This window comes from Parambassis ranga, chromosome 6 (genome assembly GCF_900634625.1).
Source record: "Parambassis ranga chromosome 6, fParRan2.1, whole genome shotgun sequence".
Classification (NCBI taxonomy): Eukaryota; Metazoa; Chordata; class Actinopteri; family Ambassidae; genus Parambassis; species Parambassis ranga.
The window spans coordinates 15,301,172-15,322,962 of record NC_041027.1 but is presented as its reverse complement, the minus strand read 5'-3'; the positions used below and the strand labels follow the sequence as shown (position 1 = coordinate 15,322,962).

At 51.2% G+C, this 21,791-nt stretch overlaps 2 protein-coding genes and 1 non-coding gene across 3 annotated transcripts; 2 read left to right on the top strand and 1 right to left on the bottom strand.

The window, feature by feature from the left end:
• Positions 1-309: 309 nt before the first annotated feature.
• LOC114437287 (histone-lysine N-methyltransferase PRDM9-like) lies at positions 310-4,009 on the bottom strand. The gene is made up of 7 exons (XM_028407895.1): positions 3,896-4,009; positions 3,453-3,566; positions 3,296-3,382; positions 2,932-3,209; positions 2,786-2,853; positions 2,513-2,703; positions 310-2,426 (listed from the first exon to the last, which is right to left on the bottom strand). The coding sequence occupies exons 2-7, from the start codon at positions 3,553-3,555 to the stop codon at positions 493-495; spliced, it is 2,661 nt and encodes an 886-aa protein (XP_028263696.1). The 5' UTR covers positions 3,556-3,566; positions 3,896-4,009; the 3' UTR covers positions 310-492.
• Positions 4,010-4,227: 218 nt separating this feature from the next.
• Positions 4,228-4,298, top strand: trnag-ccc (transfer RNA glycine (anticodon CCC)). The gene has a single exon. It is a non-coding gene; the product is annotated as a tRNA-Gly (tRNA).
• A 213-nt stretch (positions 4,299-4,511) lies between these two features.
• Positions 4,512-21,281, top strand: fbxw10 (F-box and WD repeat domain containing 10). The gene is made up of 14 exons (XM_028408791.1): positions 4,512-4,998; positions 5,087-5,230; positions 5,318-5,448; positions 5,528-5,632; positions 5,713-5,819; positions 5,909-6,112; positions 6,191-6,312; positions 6,379-6,533; positions 6,609-6,751; positions 6,822-6,980; positions 7,055-7,254; positions 7,351-7,634; positions 20,876-21,156; positions 21,224-21,281. The coding sequence occupies exons 1-14, from the start codon at positions 4,512-4,514 to the stop codon at positions 21,279-21,281; spliced, it is 2,580 nt and encodes an 859-aa protein (XP_028264592.1).
• Positions 21,282-21,791: the final 510 nt, after the last annotated feature.

Genomic DNA, 21,791 nt, shown 5'->3' with positions numbered 1-21,791 from the left:
AACTGTCATACCAGTATGTTTGTACAGTTCAGGTCAGACTGAAATATTTTAATTTTACTTAATATTTATAATATAGTCAAGGTGGAAGTATGAACGAGACAAACACTGACGGGAGCAATGCAAAGAGGTCGTGTCCAGTAGACGAAGTTATACTGTGTCATGTAAAAAACGTAGATCTGGAACACACAATTTAAGATGACTTAAAAAAACAACAACAGGCATGGTTATGAGTATTTTCATAATATTAAGGCTTGTACAGTGCACATGCTTTGCATTGTGTGTTTTGTGGAATAAATGGTCAACAGTGACGCCGAGCAGCTCGTGTTTATTTCACAGCTGAGGCCGACAGTGACGATGATTCGTTCTGTGAGTCTGTGCTGCAGCTTTGAACCTTTTGTTCTTCATCATCCTCATCCTCACAGCCCAGTCACCACAAACCAGACTGTTTAGTGCAATTCTTCAGGTTCCACACAGGCGGCAGTGTGGAACCTGCTACGTGTGCATCTTCTGGTGGTGCCTCCTGAGGTGGTAGTTCCGGGAAAAGCTCTTCCCGCACTGCGTGCACTTGAACATTCTCTGTCCCAGGTGCAGCAGCTGGTGCGCTTTGAGACTCTGCGGCCGGCTGAAGCTTTTGCTGCACTCGGGGCAGCTGTACGGCCTCACGCCCGTGTGCTTCCGCTCATGTCTCTTCAGGTCTCCCGACTGGCGGAAGCTCTCCCCGCAGTGTGTGCACAGGTAGGGCTTCTCCCCCGTGTGGGTCCTGAGGTGCACGTTGAGCTGGCCGACGTACGAGAAGCTCTTGCCGCAGTGAGGACAGCTGTACGGCTTCTCGCCCGTGTGGATGCGCTGGTGCTGCTTCAGTCCGTAGTGGTTGGTGAAGCCCTTTCCGCAGTCGGTGCACAGGTACATGACCTTCACCTGCCTGAAGCACGTGTGAGATTTGAGAGCTTTGGAGTTTGTGCAGCGCTTCCCACACCGAGGACACACACATTCCTTTTCCTCTCCCTCCTCCTCCTCCTCCAGCTGGTCCATGACGCCGTTGGACTCGTAGTGGGACAGGTACTCCACCGGGTGGTGCCTCTTGATGTGTTTGATCAGGTAGCTCTTCACGGTGAAGGAGAACTGACAGTGGGCGCAGGGGAAGAGCTCGGACGCGCAGTGATACTTCATGCAGGTGTTGCTCTTCTGATGCTGTTTGAGGTTGGCGGGCGTGCTGAAGACCTTCCTGCAGCGCTCGCAGTTGTAACGCTTCGCTTTCACGTGGACCGTGAGCTCGTGACGTTTCAGGAAACCAGACTTACTGAAGGTGGCTCCGCACTGTCCACACTTGTGCTGTCTCTTACTGCACTTGTGCGCCTTGAGGTCCTCTGGGTTTCCGTATGTGTGTTTGCAGCGGTTGCAGCTGAACCATTTGTACTTTGTCAGCCTCCCGCGCCTCCCGGCAGGAGCCTCCTGCTCGGCGGAGCTCCTCTCCGTCTGAGGAGGACTGCTCGCTCTTCGTTTAGGCGCTATGAGCTTCGTTATGGCTGAAATTTTAGACCTGGCTCCGACTCTCTGAGGCCGAGGAGGGAGACCTTGGCCTGGTTTAACAGTTTCAACATCAGCCGACGTATCCTCCTCTTGACTTTCCATTGCAGCGTCCTCAGATTGATGCTCGCTGATGTGCTGCTCCAGGGAATCCACTGAGGAGAACGTCAGCGAACACTCTGCACAGCTGAAGGGCATGGTGGCCGCAGCGCCCTGTGGATCCTCCTGTATTTCCCCGCCACCCGCAGGTCGTTTTTCGTGGTGCCGCAGGTGCCTGGTGAGGTCGTTGTACTGGCCGAAGCACTTCTGACACACGGTGCAGACGTACGGCCTCTTGTGGACGGTCACCCTGTGCTTCCTGAGGGCTGCCTCGTTCGAGAAACACTTATCACAGTCTGGACAGCTGGACTGGGCGGACGCTGCCTCCCGAACCTCTCGCTGATCCTCACTCGTTCCCTTTGTTTCCTCGGACACAGCTACACTATGAAGGTCTGACCCTGGCGTCCCATGCTCTTCCTCGCTGTTCTGATGAGGAGCTTTTATCACCGCCTGCTTTCTGTGGACCTGCTGGTGTCTGAGGAGGCCGGACGCCTGGCTGAAGCTGCGCCTGCAGTGTGGGCAGCAGTAGGGCCGCTTGTTGGAGTGCACGCACAGCCTGTGCCTCCTCAGATGAGGCATTTGCTTGAAACTTTTCCCACAGTCCTCGCAGGTGTTCGACTCCACGGGTAATTCAGAGGGTGCTGCAGAGTCGCCGCTGGAAGCAGGATGTTCAGCCTGTTCAGGCTGAGGCTGTGTGTGACAGTGTTCCATGTGCCGCTGGAGGAAAGCCTCTGTGGTGAAGGACAGCTGACAGAGGGAGCACAGGAAGATCTGAGAGCTCGCAGATATGGTTATGTTTTCTGTGTGGAGGAAGGAGAAGAAGGAGGAAATATGTCAACTGACACCGAGAAGATCTGATCATAAGATGACAGAAACCTGAAAGTACCTGTTGCATTCAGCTTCAACAACCACGCCTGTGTCCACGCCTCACTGAAGCGGGAGGCACGCTTGCTGCTGGGCCACACCATGAGCTCGTCCCCGGTGTGTATGGTGCGGCAGCAGTGAAAGAGGATGCTGCCTTTATACTGGACTGCTAACAGGTTGGTCTCCTCTTTACTACGAGCAGAGCTGACGTACCTGGGTCAGACAGAAGGTAAGAAACTTTAAAAAGAATTCTGTGCGTGAGTCAGAACTGTGGAACAATCAAAGGAATCGATACCTCATCCAGTTGGAGTGAGATTCTTTGGCAGCATCAATGTACTCGTACTGATCCTTGCCTTTAAAGATCTGACAGGACACACAGAGTTTAGACCTCACTTTGGGACTGAATTTGATTTCTAGTTTTATTTTATAGATCCAGCTCACCTCCCAGGAGAAGTCACTCGACATGGCCGCTTCCCTCGTCGTCACTTCCCCCTCCATTGGCCCAAAATGCATTCCCGGAGACACGGTTGGTCCGTGATTGAGCACCCCGATCCCTGCACTGGGAATGCTGGATCTGCCCACAGTCAGGCCGAAGGGTAAAGTGAGGAGAGCCCTCTGCGGGACGCCCATGCTCGTTGGGAAGTCCAGAATAAAAGACGGGCCTTGAAGGTTGTGCGGATCAGTCTGATCCTGGAAGAGAGTCAGACACTCCTCACAGCCTGAAGAGCGAGACAGAGGCATGCAGGGAGTTAATCACAAAGAACGCAGCAGACAGAGCAGACAGCAGAGTGTTCAATTTCCTCACAGAACCCATCTTCTCCCTCTTGGTTTTCTCCCACAGTCTCCAGCAGCTTCTGGATGGGTGTGACTTCTGGCTCCAACACTGGGGTCACTGCAAGCAGAGACAGTCTCAGAGCCTGTGGGACAGACCGTACATGCTTAAAGTTTGCTGTGTGCTGCACCTGCAGGAGAGGAGCTGTCTTCAGGATGGAGGCACTCCTCTGTCACCACCACCACCTCCTCGGTCGTCTCAACCCACTCCACGCCGTTGCTCCTGCCCGACATGAGTAAACACCCTGCGGACAGTGAGAGGACTTTAAATACAGACACACAGGGCGCTACAGCTACAGTTAGCAGGCTAAGCTAGCTCGCTAAAGACTACACACCGTGGGATGTAAGTACTCCACCTTTACGTTTATTTTACACAGTTGAAAACAACCCACGCTGTGGTAAAACCAGGGCTACACAGTCCTGCTGCTCTGTTACACCGAACACCAAAGCAGCTTAATAAATATAGCAACACACAACCAACCGCCTGGAGTTAAAATACAAAGCCAACTGTTTCCGGTTAATACGTCACATCATGACGTACAGACGCGTTTGTACAAAGTTGTCTAACACTTACTGTAATATTTATTATCTGCTAACAGACGTTCCACAGTTGTAGCATTTAGCCGTTAGCACATGAGATCCAAACACAACCGAGACCGACGACAATTCCCCGGAACTAAATAAACCCGCCTTTCAGTGTAAGGGCATGTCTTCCTGTTCCTTTACAAAATAAAAGCCTCGCTTCAAATTTCTTGTTCGTGTTTTCGTTTACAAAACCCAATTCACAGATTCTCTAGATAACATTCTGTTTAATGATAAAAAGAAGCCATAACGGCTACTTTTATGTCAATGATGCTGTCAGTGTTAAATAGTTTATAAGGACTTGTGACTCAGACTGTGATGGCAGCGCCGCTGGTGTAGTGGTATCATGCAAGATTCCCATTCTTGCGACCCGGGTTCGATTCCCGGGCGGCGCACGTCGTTTTTGTCTTTACAGTAACAAAACTTTAATTTATTTATTTATTAATTTATTTAATTAAAACTTAAGCATCCATTCCCGGCTGTTGCAAGACAACCAGATGAATGAGGTTTGTTGTGTGTTTGCCTTTATTGTTCAAAAAACAAAACAACAACTGTTGCCTGGCAACGTCAACCAAAAAACTCCACAAACTGTTCCCAGCATCGACGGGATGATGGATTCTGTGAAGGCTGGCTCGTCGTGCCATGAAGCGGCGGGCGGACGCGTCAGGTGCGGGCTGTGTCCTTCCTGCATCTTCGACCCGAGCCCGCCGGACCACGCTCGGGGTTCGCGGACCGCGTCGGATGAGTTTAAGAGGAAATTCGTGCTGGAGCTGCTTTTACGCTGCAGAGACGTTCCGGCGCTGGAGAGCATCCAGGCCGCGCTGGAAGTGACAACCTGGACGCTGTTCGCTTACTCCAGGTCAAGAAGGCCAGTGTTCCCCGAGGAGTACCCGAGCCGCGGCTCACACGGCCGGCAGGACGGAGGACCGCGGGGCCTGGATGTCAGCGGCATCCGGAGGTGGTTCGACGGCAGTCCACACTGGCTCAAGTCCAGTTACATTTTATCGCTGTGTGACGCGGAACTTTTACGCACAGTTTACAACTTGGCCAGCACGCTGCTGGTGAGACACAGACGAGGCTTCCTGCGGGTTAACGGTGAGACCTTCACACTCCTGTTCACTGTGGGCCCACTCTGCAAGATGACTTTTATCCTTCTCAACCTCAACAGCTAGCAGCCACAGAGCCAGTGAGACCAATGAGGACTCGGAGGACTCGGAGGACCCCGCTCTCATGGTCGTGCCTGGAGCCTCCAAGTCCCTGTCTGGAGTCAGCAGATACAAAGACTTCATAGGCTGCCTGCCTGTGGATCTGGCCAAGAGGATTTTAGGCAAGCTGGTGGTTTCATTCAGCTGGTAACTCAGAAGTGGTCTAAGACCTGTGTAGAACTCATCCTCTGTGTGTGTGTGTGTAACAGGTCTGTTAGAGGAGCACACTTTGAAAAGATGCAAGAAGGTTTCTTCATACTGGAGGCACCTCGCTCAGGAAACCATGGAGGAAATCAAGTTCAGAAGAAAGCTTCAGGATCAGATGAAGGACATGATGAAGGTGCAGATTCAGCCGATGTACAAATATTTATGTACATATTTACAGGCTAAGAAGCAGTAATGAGTCCTCTCTGTTGCAGCGGTGCAGCAGTATTCACAGGGTCAGTCCTACCTATGCCAACTTTGTCGATGTTCTGGTGCCCCTGAAGGAGGAGGAGGAGGACGGAACCTCTGCTGGCCACACGGTCAGCCCACGAACACCTTCACTCGTAAGGCCGCACCAGAATCCTTCCTCCCTGATTGGTTGTTGTGATTGTCTCCACAGGTCAGGACGTTTGAAGCCGCTTACGCCAACATCAAAACCAAACCAGTGAAAATGGAGGAGCGCAACGTTTACTGCTGCGTCTATTTCACCAAAGTGCTGCTGGAAAAGTGAGTGTACACACACACACAGACACACACACAGACACACACACACACACACACTGTGTCCCACTGATGGAGCTCAGCTGTGTCTGCAGAGAAGACCCCTGGAGAGTGTTGGACTTCAGGGGCGGCGCGCTGATGGCCATGGGTTCAAAGGACCGCGTGGTGCACCTGTTCCACGTGGGCCTGGACGCACAGCACGTGGCGGTGCTGAAAGGTCACCTGGGCAGCGTGCGGGCCGTGCTGCTGTGTGAGGACAGAGGTCTGCTGATCACCGGCGGCTGTGACGCCAGTATCAGGTGAGCGTCCTCACATCCTGAGAAAGGACCGAGGCCGAGGACGCTGGGAGTTTATTAATGCCGCTGTCTCACCTGCAGGTGTTGGAGTTTGAAGACAGACAGGTGTGAGACGGTGTTCTATGGTCACACCGGCACCGTCAGCTGCCTGGATGTCCACGCTGGGAGGCTGGTGTCCGGAGCCAAAGACCGTTCAGTTAAAGGTTTGTTCACATTTAAAGAGCATTTGAAGAACAGGGTGTTCCTGAACGTGTGAACTGTTTCGTCAGTGTGGTGCCTGAACACGAGGAAGCGTTTAGCGGGCCTTTTTTTCAAACACCCCAGCTGGGTGCGCTGTGTGAGGATCAGAGGAACCACCGTGTACAGCAGCTGCGATCAAGGCCTGGTCAAGATATGGAGCGTGGAGCATGCCGCTCTGCTCAGGGTGAGGACGCCTTTCTTTCTGGTTCTTTCTCTGACTCTCTGCTGTGGATAAAACATTAATCACGCTTTTCTGAAGGTGATCGGCGCTCACGGGAGTCCGGTGAAGTGCCTGTTCTGTGACGACTGGCACCTCCTCTCTGGGGACACAAACGGCAGAGTGATGGCGTGGAGCACCAACTGTGCTGCCATAGACTGTCTGATGACCTTTGACCACCCGATGTAAGTGAGAAACGCCTGAAGCTGTAAAAAACCTGGAAGTTTAGATGTTCACAGCGTCTTCTGACCGCAGGGAGGTCAGATCTCTGACCCTCATGTACCTTCGGGTCATAACCAGCTGTGTGAACGGGAAGATTCGGATCTTTAATTTCCTGACTGGAGACCGTTTGGAAGAAATCACAGCAGAGACTGAAGCAGGCGGTCTTCTGTCCCTGCACGTCCACGATGACAGGTGACGCTCTCTCGTTGAAGCAGGACTGGTTTAGTCCTCCTGTCTCTAACCAGTTTTGGTCCGCTCTCCTTCAGGATGCTGGTGAACTCGACACACGGCGTGAAGCTCTACCAGTTTGCCAAAGTGTTCTGGGATTACGCAGATAGTGACGCTCAGGGACAGACACCTGCAGCTCTGCTCGGGGCAGGCGACGCAGCGCAGCGGCCTTTGGTTCACAGCACGAAGACAAGAAGGGCCCAGCTGCTGTCCAGATCCGGCTCCGTGTGCTTACAGGGTAAGCAGGTTCATGTGTGGTTGGAGGGTTTCTGTCTCCAGATGTCCTCTCAGGCTCTGCTAAAGGCTTTAAACGGTTCCTTCACTTCCTTTACAGCCAAAGAGCGCTGTGAGAGCGCTGAACCGTCTGTGGCTGTGAGCGAGAAGGCAGCACGAGAGCGGATGAGGAAGAGGGGTCCTCATCATCCTCCGACCCGTGACGCCATCCTCCTCAGACTGAATGCCATCCAGAAGGCGCGGTGCACGGACCAAGCCAGCATTAACATGGAGAACAATGCCAGGCTGCGAGACTCCTGGGGACCTCCTGATCGCCTGCAGGATCCACCGCAGCTCACACAAGATCCCCCGGGGGCCGATCCGTGGCGAGCGGTCCCTCCACAAGTCAGAAGGGTTTCCACGGCCCCTCAGACACGCAGGCCCATCCAGAGGGTGGGTAGGCTCAGTAAAAGTGCCACAGTGAGGTCACAGGCTCCTGACTGGATGAGGTCTAGCCCGGAATACTGCAGGAAAAGTAGCACCAGCCTGCCTAAGATTAACCCTGCAGACTCAGGGGGGGTATCCAGGGAGTCCTCTGTCCCTGCACGTCCATGAGGACAGATGAAGCTCTGTCATGAAAGCAGCATGATTGCAGTCCTCCTGTGAGGGCTCTTTGTGTTTTTAAAACTGTAGTTTCATTGGAGTGACACTAGGGGTCAGCATGGTACCATCTGACTGGCCTGTGATATGTTGATGAAGATTCTCAGTCATCCAGGTCTTAATAATACGTAGAGAAGCTTGAAGCGAGGCGTCTGGACTTCATCCAAGCAGCTTCATCAGTTCTAACCGTTGGTGGGAAACATGGTTTATATGTGGTGGAGGACCTCAGGGGGTGGGTCTGGGTAAACCTACAAACAATAGCACTAAATGTTGTGTGAGCTCAGAGTTTGTGATTAAAGCTCGATGATCCTTTTCTTAAAAACTCCTTCTGTTTGTGGGTTATTCTGCGGTTCTGATGATGGCTGTCTTGTGTGAGAGTGAGCAGAGTTTGTCTCCTTTCACCCCCGCCACCTGTCCTCCTCACCCTCCTCACCCTCCTCCCCTTTCCGCCCTCGGGGCATCATTAGGAGGGACGAGGTTGAAGATCATGGAGAGAAGGTCCTCTGCTTTGACGGCAGCAGCAACAACAGCTGGGCACCCGTGAATAACAAAAGGTTCTGAGGAGCTGGCGGGGTGAGACTGAAGAAGCTCTTCTTTCACAATTTGATTTGGTCGGCAGAAAACAGGGCAGGATGGTGTCTCCCCCCTTTTTCCTCTCCTCTTGTGGTGGTGGTGTGGAGCAGGAAGACAATGCCCCCCCTCATTGTTTCATCAGGTATGGACTCTGTTGTCCAGGACCAGCAGAGCTGCAGGGGGGATAACGAGCGTAAAATCAAAGCTAAGTTAGAAAAGGGAAAGTCTTCATGGAGGAATGCTCTGAGACCTCCTGCTCCCCCGAGCAGGCCCGGGGAGGGGAAGGCACAGGTTTATTTATGCATGAGGAGAAGCTTGAAAGGAGTGACGGCTCAGCCCCCCCTCCCAGAGAAGGAAGGGTTGGAGGGTTGGAGGTGGGGGAGAAGGAGACAAAAGAGGACTCGGGTTGCCCCCGCTGACCCTGGATCTGCACAGATCTCCATCTCCAAAGATGAATATTTGCATCATAGTTCATTTGTCAAATTCATTTTTTCAGTGTTTGTCATGCGGTGTCAGCCGCTGCTCCATCCTGACCGGTTCCACCGGGTCAGGCCGGGCCCCGTGATGGTGTGATCAACCCAATCATCACTCTGGTATTTGCATGTAGCTCAGACAGGAGGCTGAGGCGCCTCGGAGGCATTCAGATATCACACCGTTACCAGGTCTGAGCGCCATGAATATGCAAATGACTCCGCTCTCATGGGGACCTGAGTCATGATGAAGTGCTCCCACTGCAGCAAGCACCGCCATGTACTGAGTCCAGGGTCACACAAGGATCCCAACCAACAACCTCAGCGGTGACAAGATGTGAGGCGGCAGGCCTCCAACCGTCCCCTTATAGGACTCAGCAGAGCCAGGCTGGGAACGAGATCCATATGCCTCTGACCTCATTTACAGATAGAGATCATAAACGAAAGGGAATACAGCCACAAAGGAGGGAGGCAATTAACAGGAACACCATTACTGAGATATGGGACTGATTACCATCCGCACGCAGCCAGGCGAACAGATAAGAGGGAGTCTGATTGCTCGTTGACGGGCTCTCGGTGGCGGGCAGGTCTCCGGTTTTGGTGGAGTTGCAGCTCGGAGATCAAGAGAGCGCCTGATTGAGCCAAAGAGTGCAACCAACCACTGTGACCGCCCATCAGGAGGATGATCAAAGCGCGGAGGCCAGGCCTCAGCTGGGATGGATGCGTGAAGTTGCTGCTCACACATGGCTCTGTGCTAAGGCGTGTCAGAGGCGGCACCTCCACCACGTCTCAAATCACAGGGCGGCTGTCGGAGGCTGCAGAGGTTTGCTGTGCTGACACGTCCAACAGCCCTGACAGCTGAGCTGCTGCTCTCTGTTCTAAACATCCAACCGTCACTGCTGCGCCACGGACTCTGGGACAGGAGCGGACAAAAGGAGGCCTGTGACGGGGCTTCGGCCTCTGAGCTGACAACTGGACTGAAAGTTTCCTCTCAGCTGAGTTTGTCTGTGCTCTGTTGATTGTGCAGAGACCATCTGTCTTTAAAGACATCTGGAAAACATCTGGAAGGTGTTCTGATAATTGCCAAAAGATTATTTCTATTAAAAAAAACAATTAAAGACAATCTGGAGCTCAAACACAGAGGGGATGGCGTACATGGCGGGTAAAGGTCGGATGTTCTCTCATTATTCACTGGCAGAGCTGACGTTCCGCTCTTGTCCTCTAGGGGGCCCCATGTCACTGTTTCTGTTTCAGCCAGTCGTCACGGTCTTTGCAGGTCAAAGAGTTTTTAACGGGCGCCTCGCTGCTGATAATGAACTGAACTTTATGTAAGTTTGTCTCCACACATCGCTGTGGATCAGAAGCCCGGGCCTTTGGCTGAATGTGGCGTTTCTCTGGTTTTTATGTGTCTCAGCTGTTAAACCAGAGAAGGCTGTCATGGTCTGACCTGCACCCCCCACCCCGGTCCTCACAGAGCTGTCTCAGACACAGTGTTAAGTGTCATAATTTCACTATTTTCTCAGACATAAATACAGAGACGTGAAAGGTCAGAGGTCAGCTGCATAAAACTTCCCTATTTAGAGGTCAGCTGACACATGTCGTCTGAGCGAGGGGGGGGGCAGTTTGGAACAAAAAGGCAATTCACAAAAGTGAAAAGGAAAAGTGTGAGAAAAAAAATGGCATCTGACTCGACTTCCTGCCGCCACACGAACAGAAAATGAATTGTAAGAAAAGCTCTTCATGCACCACAGAAGAAGAATAAAAGGGAGGCCACAGCAGAGGATCAGGGGTCTGTGCTGGATGCGGTTCTTCAGTCACACATGGTCTCATCCACCTCGGAAGTGGCAGATTATCTTCTGACGTGTGATGAACTCGACTCGGCCGGCGAGCTGACAGCGTGGTGCTGTGTCCTGTGTGGCGGCGGCGGCCATCTTCCAGGCTGGAGGAGGGACTGGAGCAGCTAATGGACGCCGTATCAGTGCTCCTCCTCACAGCTCCTCCTCAGAGTCGCCGCCTGCTCATGTCCAGTGCAGATGTTTGCCGTCCTCTGAAAGCTGATAGCAGGAGCGCGCTCTGTTTGCAGAGGTCACGGTTTCTGATAAGGAGGCCTGCAGTGAGGCAGCTTCAGTCCCACCGTGGATTCTTTAATCTGCATTAATGGACCCGGGATGAGTGGGCTCTCTGACCCACGCAGCCTGCAGCTGGATCAGTCACAACACACAGCATAACTCGACTGCTGTTTGTCCACTAAACACTCGGCGGGTTCCTCGCGCTCTCCTCGCCTGACCCCGGCCCAGGAAGAACCTTTTTTGGATTTGGAGGAGAACCGACGGGCGTCTCGGTGCAGAAAATTTCACAGCTCAGCGGGCGTCTTGGCGTGTTGATACAAGTGCTGAGGAATAACAGGCAGCCGGCGCTGATTCATGGCGGCTGTGTTTTTTGTGTAGTTGTCATGTGCAGCACTGTTTTCAAACTGACCCACATTAGCAGCAGATGTTGTGGGTCACGGCGCCTTCGCTGCTTTTCCCAGGAGCTGGTGTGGTGAGGAGGAGGAGGAGCTGTCTGATGAAGAGGAGCAACCTGATGGCACCATGGTCTGGTTGTAGATGTGACCTTTGACCTTCTGAAGAACCACATACGCTCTTTCATCGTGTAGAAAAGCTTCAGACGTCATTTTGTTGGATGTTCAGCGATCGCTGTCAGTGATGGCGAGATCCACTCCCCCCAGGTTTGGTGATTTACCCAGGACCTTCTTGGCCGTTCCTCCCTCCTGTCTCTGCAGCGCGGTGACTCAGGTCTCGGCTGCTTTACGTCACCTCCCCCTGCAGAGTTTTAATAACTACAGCCCCACTTTTCTTTCTTTCAACATCTGCACGAAAATGAATTTAAATCCAGAGTGTGAAACAGGAAGAGGTCCACAGACCTGCACACAGCACTAAACTTACAGTCCTCAGTCAGAGAGTGTGGAGCAGGTGAGGTAAAGGAAGCGATCCTGCTGCAGCTGCAGCGCTCCGAGCTGAGCGGTGTGGGAAAAGGTGCTCTGTGTGAGAGTGCTGTTCTCCTTCACCAATAAAAACCTGAAGTAAGAGGCGCGGCTGGAGGAGCTGTCGCTCTGCGCCGGGCTGCAGTTCATGTTCAGCGGTCTGAACGACGCGCTGCAGGCCACAGAGAGGAGGTGGAGGTGGAGCAGGAAGCAGTCACAGATGGAATCTTTGGGCTGATTGAATAAAAGCCAGAGCTGACTCCAAACACCGAGCCGCTGCGCGTGCACACACAGGAAACCCGAAACCCGGCCCGATAAGTTGGAAATGTCTGCGTCTGTGCTCAGAGTCCTGATGGCTGCACGGCGAGCGGAGGCCTCGGCTCGGCCTCTCCACAGCCACTCATGTGTTTTGAATAAAACAGACTTCTGGCAGAGAGCCGGTGTCACAGGGACTCACAGAGCACGGCTCAACCCCTGCTGCTTCTACATATGTGTAAGATCTCATCTGAACCTGGATAAAGTACATATTCATGGAGAAGAACACAGGAGCTCTGCAGCTCAGAGATATGAAGTCAACAAATCAAAGGTTTAAAATGATGTCGGTGACATCATCACGCTGCTCCTGTGACTCATCGATCAGTTTTTAAATGTGTTCTATTGGTACTGATCTGACAGAGAGCAGCAGTGGGTGAGTCACTCTAAAATGCATCGGAACTGCTCTCCATGGATAATTAAAATAAACCCGCGGCCTGCGATCCCGGATCCAGTTGGCACGGCCCGTATAAACAGAAAACGGGGGGGAGCCGTGATTTAAGGGGCCCAGAACAGTGGCGGGCGTCCCGGGGCAGGGTTAGAGCGAGAGTGCCCGGCTGGACCAGGACTCAAAGGCCACATCTGGCATGGACCGTGTGGTGAAAACACTCCGGAGATGTGGAGATATCCGCACACACCGGAATGTTCTCCAAGCATGCTCGTTTTAAAGGCTCTCATTCAGCTTAGTGCTGGAAGTGGCGTGACGACGTGACAGCGGGTTCTGGCATGGCGCTCAACACGACAACAAACCCGCCTCAGATCTCACGCAGGGCGAGGTTTTCCCACAGAATCCTGGGAAGGCCTCAGACCTGAGAGCTGGCTCAAGATGCTGTCACAGGCACCGAGTCGCCGCCTGTGGTCTGAGAGTCTGAGAGGCCATCACCTCCATCACTCTGATGCCTATGGACGGGTTTGACCTGTTCCCGCCTCGCTGCTGTTCTTGCGCTCTGAGGGCCGCCATGCGAGGCCTCGGAGCCTCTTTATGTGCGCTGATGTGATGTTTGCGGTTTCCATCCACTCTCGCCGCCCTCCCGACGTATAAAGCAGTGTTTGTCAGTCTGGCGTGCCCCACATGCCATCGACCTCCACGCACAGCGACCTCGCTGCCGGCCAACAGAAACACCACTCAGGGGCTTTAATTATTTTTCTGCAGCCTTATCATTCTGAATTTATTTTGCCACGGCCTGCTGGCATTTCATCATCAAACACGCAGGCGAAGAATAACACATATCAAACCACACTGAGCCGCACACAAGAGCAGGATAAGAGTCACTTATCATCCCCGCGGGGACATGTAAACAATCCGCTGTAGGTCAGCGGCTGCAGCGCCGCGCTGGTACAGCACATAAACACAGCGCGGATGATGAAGAAGGTGCTAACAGGGCCGCGGGCGGACAGGCGAGCACCACGAGGCGCTGACATGTTTTTCCATCTTAGCAGAGGGCACGGACCGCAGAGAGGCACGGACTGACGGACGGTCAGAAGAACGGTAAACACAGTCCTGCTGTGCAGAGCAGGGAAACACACATTTACTTTATGCCAACTGTTAGACGAGACGTTTAAACACACACACTCATAATATGATGTTTGATTTAAAGCCACTTAGCCACCTAGCTTAGCATAAAGCCGCAGGCAGCAGCCCGGCTCTGTCAGAAGAACCAAAATATAACCGGGTTCATACACAAGCCCTGTTCATGTTTATGTATAATGTATAATAATATTTTATGTATTCTTCACATGAACTGTGCTCGTACACAGAGACCGTGAGCGCGCCTGTCGGCACCGGAACTGTTGCGCGCAGGGTTGTTTCCGGGGGGAGGGGGGACGCAGTTACACCGCAAACACAACTCGCGCGATCTTCGCGTCCTTTAACTGCAGCCGCTCCGTGTTGAACAGGTCAGTAACTGATGAAGATGAGCAGCGTGGAAGCTTCAGTGAAGCGTTCTGAGCGAAGTTAGGAGGCTTAAACCCCGCGGTACCTGCAGCGGCCATTAATGGCGGCGCTCCCGCGCTGCGGGCGGTACTGTTTGTGTGCATGTTGTGTTGTTTGTGTGCATGTTGTGTTGTTTGTGTGTTGTTTGTGTGCATGTTGTGTTGTTTGTGTGTTGTTTGTGTGCATGTTGTGTTGTTTGTGTGCATGTCGTGTTGTTTATGTGCATGTTGTGTTGTTTGTGTGTTGTTTGTGTGCATGTTGTGTTGTTTGTGTGCATGTTGTGTTGTTTGTGTGTTGTTTGTGTGCATGTTGTGTTGTTTGTGTGTTGTTTGTGTGCATGTTGTGTTGTTTGTGTGTTGTTTATGTGCATGTTGTGTTGTTTGTGTGTTGTTTATGTGCATGTTGTGTTGTTTGTGTGCATGTCGTGCTGTTTGTGTGCATGTTGTGTTGTTTATGTGCATGTTGTGTTGTTTATGTGCATGTCGTGCTGTTTGTGTGCATGTTGTGTTGTTTATGTGCATGTCGTGCTGTTTGTGTGCATGTCGTGTTGTTTGTGTGCATGTCGTGCTGTTTGTGTGCATGTCGTGTTGTTTGTGTGCATGTCGTGTTGTTTGTGTGCATGTCGTGTTGTTTGTGTGCATGTTGTGTGTGGACCGGTACCGGTACTTCAGAGCTAACAGTCCATCTCAGCGCTGCACTGGTTAAAACTGTTCTGTGAACACTTTAAAGCTGAAGTCATGTTTGTTGTTTGTTTATTATTGGAAATGATCTCTTATTTCTCTGGCAGTGCTAAACTAAGGGTTAAAGTTGGTTAATGTTTGTGTTAAAGGACAGCTGGACCAAAGATACAGGTGGCCGTGTACAGGACACTAAGAAGTGTACAAAGATGTGAGACATAGTGATATAACTGATGTTTGTGTACAGCTGACCTGCAGAGGTGGACTGACCCCGGGAGAAACAACCTGTCAGACGCAGACTGAGAGCCTCGTGTGTGAACTCTCTCTGTGTTTAACAGGAGCGTCTCTCTTTGCTACTGTGCCGCCATTGCTGGGTTCTGTAATGGTGCCTTCATACATCCACCTGGAAGGTGTGTGTTACCATAAATGATAAGCTGACACACACACAGAGGTCTGAGTGGTAAGTCAGTCCTGAGCCACGTCCTGGTCTGAGTCAGAGCTTTCAGGACAACATTACAGCACAGAGAGGAGGTACATCAGAGGCGGCCGGCTCACGGCCACCCTCCGGGCGAAGCCGATGGCGGAGCCGACCATAAAATTCACTGTGTAAAAGGAAACGATATCTGTGGAGCCACAAAGTGGAGGGCCGCCACATGATAAAGCAGCGAATGAAAAATGCAGATAGGTGTCATGGCAACGTGGGCTATGAGCATCACAAACAAACAGCAGGAGCCCAGATAAAGAGCTGCAGGCTCCTCTAATGCACAATACACAGACACACGCCTGTTACCTCTGAGGGCTAACTGTGCCTGTCTGACCCTGTAGGAGCAGAGGAAGTGATGGAGGGGCCCTCAGAGTCGTCCTGTCTGCAGCGGTGCTTCATCAGAGCTGGAGGTGAGTGAGGAAGATGACCCAGGTCTTCAGTTAGCTTCACATCAGATCAGTGCTCACTGTGGTGGAGATGTTATGTGTAAATATGTCGCTCAGCCTTTGAAGTGCAAACAGGAGAAAAGCCATGAAGGCGCCCGGGTTCAGATATTTGAAAGTGTCCTTCCCCGGCTTATCGGCACCCACCAGCTGACAAACAAAATTTAAATGGCCGCACTTTGGTCAGGAATGTTGGTTCAAAGTTCTGAAGGTTCGTTTATTCAGAAAAACAGAACCCTCCTCCTGCTGGATGGCTCTTACTCTGTAATGAGTGTGTTTGTGTAGCTGGAGCGAGCTTTTGTTTTTACATGTGTCTCTTTGTTTGGAGGTTAGCTCTTGGTGAAGTGCCGTGGGCAGAGGGAGGCCTTGGCTTAAAGGATCAGCTCGTTAGAGGAAGTGATGATCCAGATCTGTGTTTTAATTATTTGGCTGCGTTCAGGTCCCAGGGTAAAAATCAGACATGCTGGAGTCCTGCACAGCACGGCGCTCGCACACAAAAACCAACAAACACACTTCACCCTCTGCAGGAGCTGCTTCACTGTTACAGCCTGCAAGTATGTGCTTGATTAATGACTCATTTTAAATGTTCGGAAAACAAAACACACAAGGTCAGCGTGATTCTCATGTCTGTATGAAATTATGAAGCAACAGCTAGCTTAGCAGGAACAACCCTCTGGCCTGGCTCTGTCTAAAACACGTCTTTCTACAAGTGTTATGCTAGAAAGTGATGTTTGAAGCGTCCATGTGTTCAGTGATCAATAATTCCACACCTTGTTACTGGCATTAATTCTGGTGTAAGTAGAATTAACTCATCAAAACACCAGCAAATGTTTAAAGGCAGGCGGTAACAAGGAAACACCTGACAGGCTCATTATTATTCTTAAATCAAAACTATTTCGTTGCATCGAGTGATCGACACTTGCGGCAGCAGTCATTTGTGGACGTGTGTTTCGTAGCAGGTTGTAAACATGTTGCTGCTGTAAAGATGGAGGTCTGTGAGGACTGACTCACTGCTGGGAACCAGCCTCTGGTGGACACTGAAGGAACTGCACCAGCCGCAGCTCGGACTGCACAGAGAATGTTTTATGAAGTGAAACTCATCTTCCTGCTGGTGATCTTAGCGACGTGTCCACCTGTGCATGTGAAGTGTTGCAGTGAGAGCTTCTGAATGGGACTCTGTGTGTCCCCCCCCACCCCCCCACCCTGAAACCGGATGCTCTGCGGTGGTTGAGGGTCTGTTTGACGCCGTGTTCCCCCCCACAAAGGTTTAACCCTCTACTTATCATTCCTCAGCAGCTCTTTGCGTTGTGATGACAACGACCTGCTGATGAAAAGCGGCGCAGGCCGCAGAGATTAATGTGCGACCCATTAAGACTGGATTTCATGTTGAATGTTTGTTTTGACTCGTACAGTTTCTGACTTGTACAGAGTTTCTGTAGCGAGTGTAGCCCTCTGTGTAGGTTTGGGTCTGAGTGAGTGTGGAGCCTTTCACACTGTGGCAGAGATCCAGAAGGACCATAAACTACTGAAAGGACCGATAACCGCGTCTTTTTATAGCAGGCAGAAAATAAACTGTTAGAGCGCAGAGAGCGGAGACACAGCCTGCCTGTCACCTCAGGCAGAGACTGGCAGGAGACAAATGTGGTTAAACAGGACTGTTGTTTGGCAGCCATGATGCTCGTAATATTTCAATCTGTGACCCTTGTGGGGCAGTTTCCAGGTGTGCCCATAAAAGTGGCTGTAAAACCCAAATATGCTTTTGTGAAAGTTGGCATCCCCATCAGGAAGGGATGAAAGAGGACTGAATAATGCTGAGCCGAAAGGAGGGTTTGTTTTTCATATTTGTGTTAAAAGTTGTGGACCTGAAGTCGTACATGACGTCTCCTTGAACGTGTCTTTTGATGCTGAAGCCTTTCCAACGTCGCGTTGAGCAGCTTTGTCACCGTCCCACATGAAGGGGACACGCTGATGACACCCTGGATTCCATAAATGAGGTCTTTGCAGACGTGAGACCTCCAGAGAGCTTCGTCCTCTGAGGTGGTGCTGCAGGTCTGGGGGCAGAGGACACAGGTCCATGTTTCCATGACGGGCTGAGAGTGGATCCAGAGGCAGAGCCGATCATCGACCGCAAAGACTGCACGCTTTTTGTTATTATTAGATAAAAACTCTGATCTTTTTCCAGATTAAACGTCTCAGCTTTTACATTCATAAACCGGCACAAAGTCCTTATAAAAGCTCTTCTTACAGCCACATAAATGTGCAGCGTACGGACACGTCCCCCTCTGCAGTGCTGTGTGTATTCCTGAGGACATTTACGACTCCATAATGGATTGTGGCCCGTTAAAGATTCTCTAACCGCTCCTCCTCACTGCCAGCACGTCTGAGCTTGGCACCGATATTCTCTCTGGAGAGCAGAGCGTTTTCAATTAAGTCCCACAAGCAGGTCTTCACTTGTGACTGTATTTTTTAAATTTTCTAATAATAGCTTTAATAACTTTGTATGAAATAATATTTGCAGTGTTGATTTGGAAACAAATGTTCCCACTCTGACAAAGAGCAGCCACTCTACTCTTATTGTACACACACACACACACACACACACACACACACACACACACACACACACACACACACACACGGAGTTCAGAGGCCATTCATCAGTTTGTTTATACCAATAATTTAACATAATTACCACTGTGTTTTGTCAGGGTCCGTGGAGTTGGAGGGTAACTGCTCGCTCTTGGCTTAGACTTGTATTTCTCATTCCAGAGGGGGCGGGCGGGAGTGAGGAACGGAGGGATCATGAATAATGCCTCTTGCCGTTGGCGTAACAAGGACAAGATTAATCCCCTCGCACAAACACCAAGCCCTTTTTCTGATTAATCTCACATTTATTATTCAGTAATTGCACAGCTCGGACAGCTGGTTATACAGCTAATGAGATTTACACACACACTCTGGACCCAGGTCCTGCTCCGCTCTACATATTCTTTACATTTTTCCTCCTGTAAAACTTGCAGGGAGCTCCTTCAACAGTTTATTCATTAGACGATAAATAATTTAATTAAACGATGTAAGACGAACAGATCTGAACAGGCTGGTGTCATCAGAGGAGAACGTCAACTGTCCACTGACGGCCGCCATGCCACGCAACACAAAGGGGGTTCTGGGTAACATGCAGCTGAAGTGGAGACCCCGATCCTCATCACTACAGTTCCAGAGATCTGGGTCAAATCTGTGCTGCAGCCTTCCAGTGGCATATCTGTCCACTTAGTGTGACGGTCTGTGTGTCACACGTCCACCAAGCTGTATGCTGCAGAGCAAACACTCAGGGTTTCTTGGAGGTTGATGGAAGTGAAGGCCACGTTTGAGTGCCGGCCTCCCTGGCGCTGATTAGTCCCACATTCTTGTCAAAGCAGACGTGTTGTTTTTATTTTCATGCTTCAGCAGAGGGAGAGGCCGTTAAAACGACCGTGACCACAGCCATGCGCCGTAGCTGTGACTTTCACCGCCTCGCGTATCATTTCAAACCTGTCCAGACGCCGCTCTCTGCGGACACGTGAACCGCTTCGGCTGACTTTCATCTCCTGCTGGCTGGTCCTGTCCAATCTGGACTTCATTCCACTCGTCTGTTCCTCACAGTGAATAATGTCTTTGTAGTCACTCCCTTCCTACCACACACACACACACACTTCATGGACAATATTTAATATGCACCAAGTGACAAGCCAAGGAAGTAACCAAGAACATTACACACCAGTTATTGGCCCGGAGAACCCATATACAGGTCAGCGGATTGGACGGCTTTCCTGGCTTTATGAGAAGTGACGGCGTCTTTAATGGAGCTCAATAATGTGAAGAATGTCACTGTCAGATTCACAGGACTGTAACAAGAAACTCATTTTCAGCTATTATCCCAGCGGGGCCTGTTAGTGCCAAGGTGCATTTTTAACCAGTGAGAACACCCAAACCTGCAGACGCACAGAGGGACGGGGTTTGGAGGAAGTGGCGTCTGATAGCTCTTCCTTTGTCCTCATCGACTTCCTTTGTGAGTCGCACGCAGCACATGGTTACAGCGTGTAGGAAGAGGATGGACCACACATGTCGCCCCTGACCTACAGCGCACAGCCTGCGGAGCGGCAGCACCTTTGTTTCCACATTTTCACTTCCAAACGCCCTCTGCAGCAGACACAGACTAATGGGATTCAGAGGACGGCTGCAGCAGGCGTGATAGACAGAGATTTATGTGGAGGGATGAGCGGGGAGAGTGATGGAGTTGTCTGCTGCAGATCCAGTCCCCACATCTGTCCGGTTCTACTTGGCAGCGCTTCTGAGCAATTCAGCTGGGAGAGAGATATGCAGGTGCTTTTTTTCTGCTCCACAAACAGATGCATCAAGCTAAGCCGAGCCGAGCAGCAGACGGACGGACGCATGAAAAGAAAAATGTTTTGTTCAGACCCAAGCTGTGCGTTTGGGAGAGATGTGCTTTCAGCAAAGAGTTTAAACAAACTGTCTGTTTTGCATGTTTTTGGATGCACGGCCCAACCTCTGTGAGTTTGTGACATGCAAACATGCAAACATGCAAAGTACAGCGCAGGATTCCAGTCCTCAGACATGGAGGACAAACAGTGCAGGTAGAGACAGACTGGGAGAGCGAGAGAGAGATGGAAAAACACCAGCAGCTGCTGCATTCCACAGACTTTTGGAGAAACAAATTCAAACATGAATATTTATAAGTTTAATTAGTTTCACCTGCAGACATGAGAAAAATGATCCACTGATTGATCAGAAGAGTGAAAAAGAGTGTTTCATGAGGCCTGACAGGTGCTGCAGGGCCACCTGTTCCTTCAGAGGAATCATGAAACTTAATGAAAGCACAGACTTCATTTACCCTTTGAATGCACCACTACAATAAAACTAGACTTGGGAATCAGTTTAGCAGTGATCTGGTGTGAACAGGCCCACAGACGGCCTAGTTAGCAGCTGCTCCTCTGAGTTTCTGACCTGAAGAAGGCTGAGTCCAGCCAGCACAGAGCGGCTTTGTTCTTTAACAGTGCTTCCTGCACACTGCGGGCCGGCGAGATGCTCTTCCTCCTCTCTGTGCTCTCCAGCTGGGTTACAGTTGGAAGTACCTGGCCCTGCCGCAGGAGAGGAAGCAGGAAATGCTCGCCATAGCAGGGCTGCTTTGTACCCGATGGGAGATAATGGGCACCGTGCGGAGAGACGGGGATGTGCTGCGGGGCATGTTCCACACCGGCACATCCACACTGTCTGGACAGGAAGCAGCCGTTCCTGTCAGCGCCCGGCCTCCCTGCCCCTCACAATCTGAGCCAGAGCTGCTGTTTGCTGTGATGATGATGATCAGCCGCACCATAATGAACCAATATAAGAGGTCAGGGTGTCGCAGAGGAAGACACAGGTGTGTGTAATGACTCATGGTTTCAGTTTGTTTTCCTCAGATTACACCCTGACCCGATCTGTTCTCAGAGCTGTCAGACGGCCGTGATCCACCACTGATCTCATCAGCTGCAACAAACACATCCCGCCCAGACGATGGCGAGCCGCGCGCAGACGGTGGCGGATTTCATGTTGTTAAATGCAGCCTGCTCTGTGCTGCACACGTGATTATCTCTGTGTATCTGGGCTGTTTTTGTCACCATGGATAATTTGATTTTTAAACTGCTGACACTTTCATTCTGGAACAGCTTCATAAATATATAACGTCAGGCCTGGTCCACACAGGGCTGCTGGGTAATTGTTGCAGCTCTGTGTATTTCATGACCTCCCAGCCCGAGACAGAACAGATTATCAGCTCGTCCTTTTATCTCGGTGAAGATCCAGCCTGCAGGCTCTTTATAGCACGACCACAACGGCCTGTAAATCCTCCGTGTTTCTGTTTGTGCGTCCGTGAAAGAACTTAGATTAACTGGAAGTGTTTCTCCCTGCAGTGAATCTTTACAGCATCAGGAGAGGCGGAGCATGTGTACCGGGGTTTGGGACGATTCTGTGTGCATGCTGTGTGATTCC